General features: G+C 31.5%; 1 protein-coding gene across 7 annotated transcripts; it reads left to right on the top strand.

Moving 5' to 3' along the window:
* The first annotated feature begins 1,333 nt into the window (after positions 1-1,333).
* On the top strand, positions 1,334-3,806 carry LOC116128537 (UPF0481 protein At3g47200-like). 7 transcript variants are annotated; one of them, XM_031414257.1, is made up of 4 exons: positions 1,334-1,418; positions 1,526-1,610; positions 1,817-1,966; positions 2,389-3,804. In XM_031414257.1, the coding sequence occupies exon 4, from the start codon at positions 2,393-2,395 to the stop codon at positions 3,671-3,673; it is 1,281 nt and encodes a 426-aa protein (XP_031270117.1). In that variant the 5' UTR covers positions 1,334-1,418; positions 1,526-1,610; positions 1,817-1,966; positions 2,389-2,392; the 3' UTR covers positions 3,674-3,804. The 7 variants fall into 7 exon arrangements, with proteins under 7 accessions (XP_031270117.1, XP_031270112.1, XP_031270115.1 ...); XM_031414252.1 differs by lacking the exon at positions 1,817-1,966 and having other exon boundaries at positions 2,389-3,806; XM_031414255.1 differs by having other exon boundaries at positions 1,526-1,966.
* Positions 3,807-4,521: the final 715 nt, after the last annotated feature.

Below are 4,521 nucleotides of genomic sequence, written 5' to 3'. Positions count from 1 at the left end.
AATTAGTCATATTTAAAGGGTCTTAAGTTTTAACCGAGGAGAGATACTTATCAGTAATTTATAAAATTATTTTAATTTATTAGGTTTGTTGAGTGTTATGTATCCTTAAAGAATATAAGACTCCCGTATAAACTTAAATACCTCAATTACTTAAAAATAATAATAATAAAATAAATATGTGTCAATATGATTGTTTATATATAATATCTTCAAAAGTAAAGATTCACATATATATACGAATTTCAAATCTCCTCGTGAAACAAACCTTTAGGTTAAAAGTTAAAAATAAAAATTAAAAATTAAAAAAAAAACCTAAGGGTTTTTTGTTGGAGATAATATTGAATTACTGAGATAATGTTATGTTATATTACTTGATTATCACATTTGATTGTCAAGTAATATAAGATTATCTTAAAAAATCAATAGTAGTTATTGTTGGTAATATTAGAGGTAATTTGATTAGTTTTATTTTTTTAGGTATTGTAAGATTACATGGTAATTTTATTTTTGTTACAGTTTTACCCATTATTAATATTTTTTTTTGGATAATACTGCCCTTGTTTTAAAATCAATTAACATTAATCTACAATTACAATTTTACCCTTGTCTAATGTCTAATTAAGTTTTTAGACAACAATGCCCTATATTTAAAAAAAATTGTTGTCCACCACTGCCACCCAGCCACCACCATTGGCAGCTGGCCAACGGCCATATCAGCAACTTCTGACGATTTCCAATGACTTTCGACGATTCCTGGTGTCAGAAGGTGGTAATCGACGGTGGTGACTGGTGGTCTGTAGCGGTTTGGTGTGGATGGGGTGATTTTTTTACAAATTAAAGTTTTATATAAGTTATGATATTTTAGATAAATCTGAATTGTTGGGGGTTAAAAAAAATTAATTTAAAAAATAATAATAAAAATAATAGTATATTAATATTTAAAGATGACAGCAATTTAATAATTTAAATAACACACTTATCAATTTATTTTTCCTAACCAAATATATTAATATAACATATCTACCAATTTATTCCAACCAACCAGACATATTTCCTTAAAGATTTTCAATAATTTTCAAGATAATCTAACTTTCTATTTATATAATATTTTTAATAATCCAACATTTTCTGAACCGAATGCACCCTAAAAGTTTTTAACCTTAGCATACACGTTGAATAAGAGTTATTTATTTATTTATTTATTTTTTATTAAAACTAATATGTAAAAGGCTTCCATTTTTGACTGTGGAGGTGTTTCACTGTTTCTTGACTTGAGGTCATTCTTCATGTATAAATATCATAGCCCTCTTTTCTTTGAGAGTATTTCAGCTTAAGTTTCCTCTCCACACTCCACTTACAACTTTCTTACCAAATTTTCCTTTTCGGGTATTGCTTCCCAACCTCAGGTACCCAAAGAGGTAACTCTTTCAACCTGTTTTTTTTTTTTTTTTTCCCCCTTCTCTGGTTGAGTTTTATTTTCACATTATTTTCAGATAATTTCTCTTTCTGTCTCTTTTTTAATTAGCATCCGAGTGAAGATATCTGCAATTTGTTCTATTCTAGTTCAAAAAGAAGCTGAATTGAAGCTCATGATAAAAGCAAAAGATGAGGTATATATGCTTAACTTGACTAGTGGGGTTGTAATATGGGCAAGAAAGGAATCATAATCACTCACTTGCAACTTTCAGTTAAGTGTTTAACAAGCTTTCATCATAAATCGTTGGATTAGCATTTTATAAATAGGCAACAAAACACATGATAAAGCAAAAGATCATGTGTATGTGCTTAGCTTGATAAGTGGGATTGTAACATGCAGAGGAAACGAATCACATTATCAAGGCCATGTATATAATATACACATGCTGAAGGAAGTGGAAGAGAAAACACATTATCAATAAACAAAGAGAGATGGGAGAGATTCACCATAAGTAACTCATCCCTGCCGCTGTGAGCTGTGGATAAATTAGTAAGTAGTTACTCAACATTATATTTGTCTGCTATTATTATTATTTTTTTGTTTGTTTGTTTTAGAATTATTTTAGGATTATAAACAAAAAGAAACCCTTAATTAGCATCCAAGTGATGGGGATATGAGAGATTGTGCAGTATCTTATATGAATAAATATTTGTAATATATGAGAAACTAATACATGCATATAAGTTAGGAACTCGAGGCAATTTTAAGTACATAAGCTCATACACAAAACTAGACTTAACTTCTCAAATCTGCACAGAAGATAGAGGAAACACATGATATCAAGGTGATGAACAAGAATATATAGAAATTTGAAGAGTCAAAGATACCAACCATAAGTATTATTAACACATCCCAGTCCAGAATTAGAGAGGAGGAACTTTACTTATAATTTTTTTTTTTTTTTTTTTAAGGAATATGGGTTTGGAGATGAGTAGTACTGCCGCCAGTAAAGATGAGGACCAGAGCAAAGATTTGCTAATTGATATCACTGAAGAAAACTTATCAGATACTGAGCTTGCTCTTGAGTGTTATATTTGCAGGGTTCCTAAAAGCATTCGCCGAATAAATGAAGAAGCCTACACTCCTCAGTTAGTTTCAATAGGTCCTCTTCACCACGGTAAAGAAGAATTAGCTTTCATGGAAAGACAGAAAATAAGGTATATGGAAAGTTTTCTCAAGCGAATAACAGTTGAGAAATGTGACGAACTTTTAAGCTTCATAGAAAACAACGAACAACGAATTCGTAATTGTTATGCAGAGATCATTAAAATGGAGAGTGATGTGTTTATAACCATCATTCAACATGATGCTATTTTCATCCTCGAGCTTTTTCTAAGGAGTTACCATAACGATAGAAGTGACAATTTTTTGTTAAAGATTCCAACAACAAGGTTTGCCCTAAAGATGGATTTGCAGCTACTAGAAAATCAACTTCCATTCTTTGTCCTCGAGGAATTATACAATCTAGCTTTCGAAACTCCTACCTTCAGGGATCTTTCTCATAAATTCTTATGTTTATCCAATACCTTACCCGCTGAGATGGTGGTTAAACATTTCACCGATTTGAGAAGAAGTACTCTCTTCAGAAATTTCCCGCGGAGAAAGGAGTTAGAGCAAGGGTTCATTTCAGATTTACCTTGTGCAGTAAAGTTGCACGAGTCGGGAGTGAAGTTTAAGGGTATTGCAGGAACATCGTTACTCGACATAAGATTTGAGAAGCGAAAGCGGCTGATTTCATACTTTGAAGTTCATGAATTGCAAATACCTCATTTGGTAGTGGCTGACTATGGGACAGAACGTTTGCTTCGAAACATAATGGCTTTGGAGCAGTGTCATTATCCATCGAATACTCGAGTTTGCAATTATGTGAGAATAATGGATTATCTTATTAATAGTGAGAAAGACGTGGATTTGCTTGTTGGAAAGGGGATAATTAGAAATCGTCTGGGAGATAATATTTCTGTAGTGAATTTGTTCAACAAACTTAGCTTACAAATTCATAGAAGTAGGTCATGTTATTATAAAACCAGCATGGAATTGAAAGCACACTATAACAATCCTTGGAATCATACCAAAGCAACGTTAAAAAGTGTGTACTTCAAGAATCTTTGGCGAGGCACCGCCACCGTTACAGCAGCTGGGATTTCGTTGCTCACTCTCATGCAAACCATATCTTCTATGAAGCAAATTATGTAATACCTGTAGGTGTAATATTGCGTTTTGGAAGTTTGTTATTCTAATAGTTTTTCAATGTAATAGCTTCCATCATTTCTAAATTCTTAATACAATAAGAATGCTTATCATCTCCAGGTGTATAAATTTTATAAAGCCTGGCCACAACAAACACCAAGTGCCTGATAATCTTTCTGCAATTCATCATTTGGGTTTGAGGCAATAAGCTATGGTTGTAATTATTGTACTCTTATGAAATCTCACCTTTAATTTTCCTTTGAGGTTCATTTTACTACCTCGTAGCTGTCCAATACTTCATTAACTTCTTCTTCACCCGCTTCATAAGGATCAGAATGTACTCACCCTTTGAAGCTTCGTCATCCTAATAATATATGTTCGCTATATACTTCTCTTGACTTACAGTGTTATATTCGATTAATTAAAACCAATATAAATGAATCATTAATTAATTCGATTAGAGAATATATTAGATAAGTCTAGTTTGACTTTTAGATTAATTAAAATTAATTTCTTACTTCTACTACACCGCAACTTTGAAGTAAAATGTATATCCAAGCACATAAAGATTTGTAGCCAGAAACTAATATACTTCAATTTAGAAGAAAAATATATTTATCATCTCTTACTAAGATTCATGGGTGCTTATTTACCCTTTCAATCGTCAAGTTTGATCAACTCCAACCTTGGTAAACTAACCACAGGAAAGGTTGTTTCTAATTAATTTTCCAAATAAAAGGGAGTTGAATAAAGTTTGAGTAAACTATAATAACAGTCATTGGAACCATACCTAGGCAATCTTAAAAAGGTTGTATTTCAACCAAATATCCTTTATTCAAAGTGTGATATGAGTA

Source organism: Pistacia vera, unplaced genomic scaffold, assembly GCF_008641045.1.
Source record: "Pistacia vera cultivar Batoury unplaced genomic scaffold, PisVer_v2 Contig200, whole genome shotgun sequence".
Classification (NCBI taxonomy): Eukaryota; Viridiplantae; Streptophyta; class Magnoliopsida; order Sapindales; family Anacardiaceae; genus Pistacia; species Pistacia vera.
The sequence above is the reverse complement of the archived record's forward strand: the minus strand, read 5'-3'. Positions and strand labels throughout refer to the sequence as shown.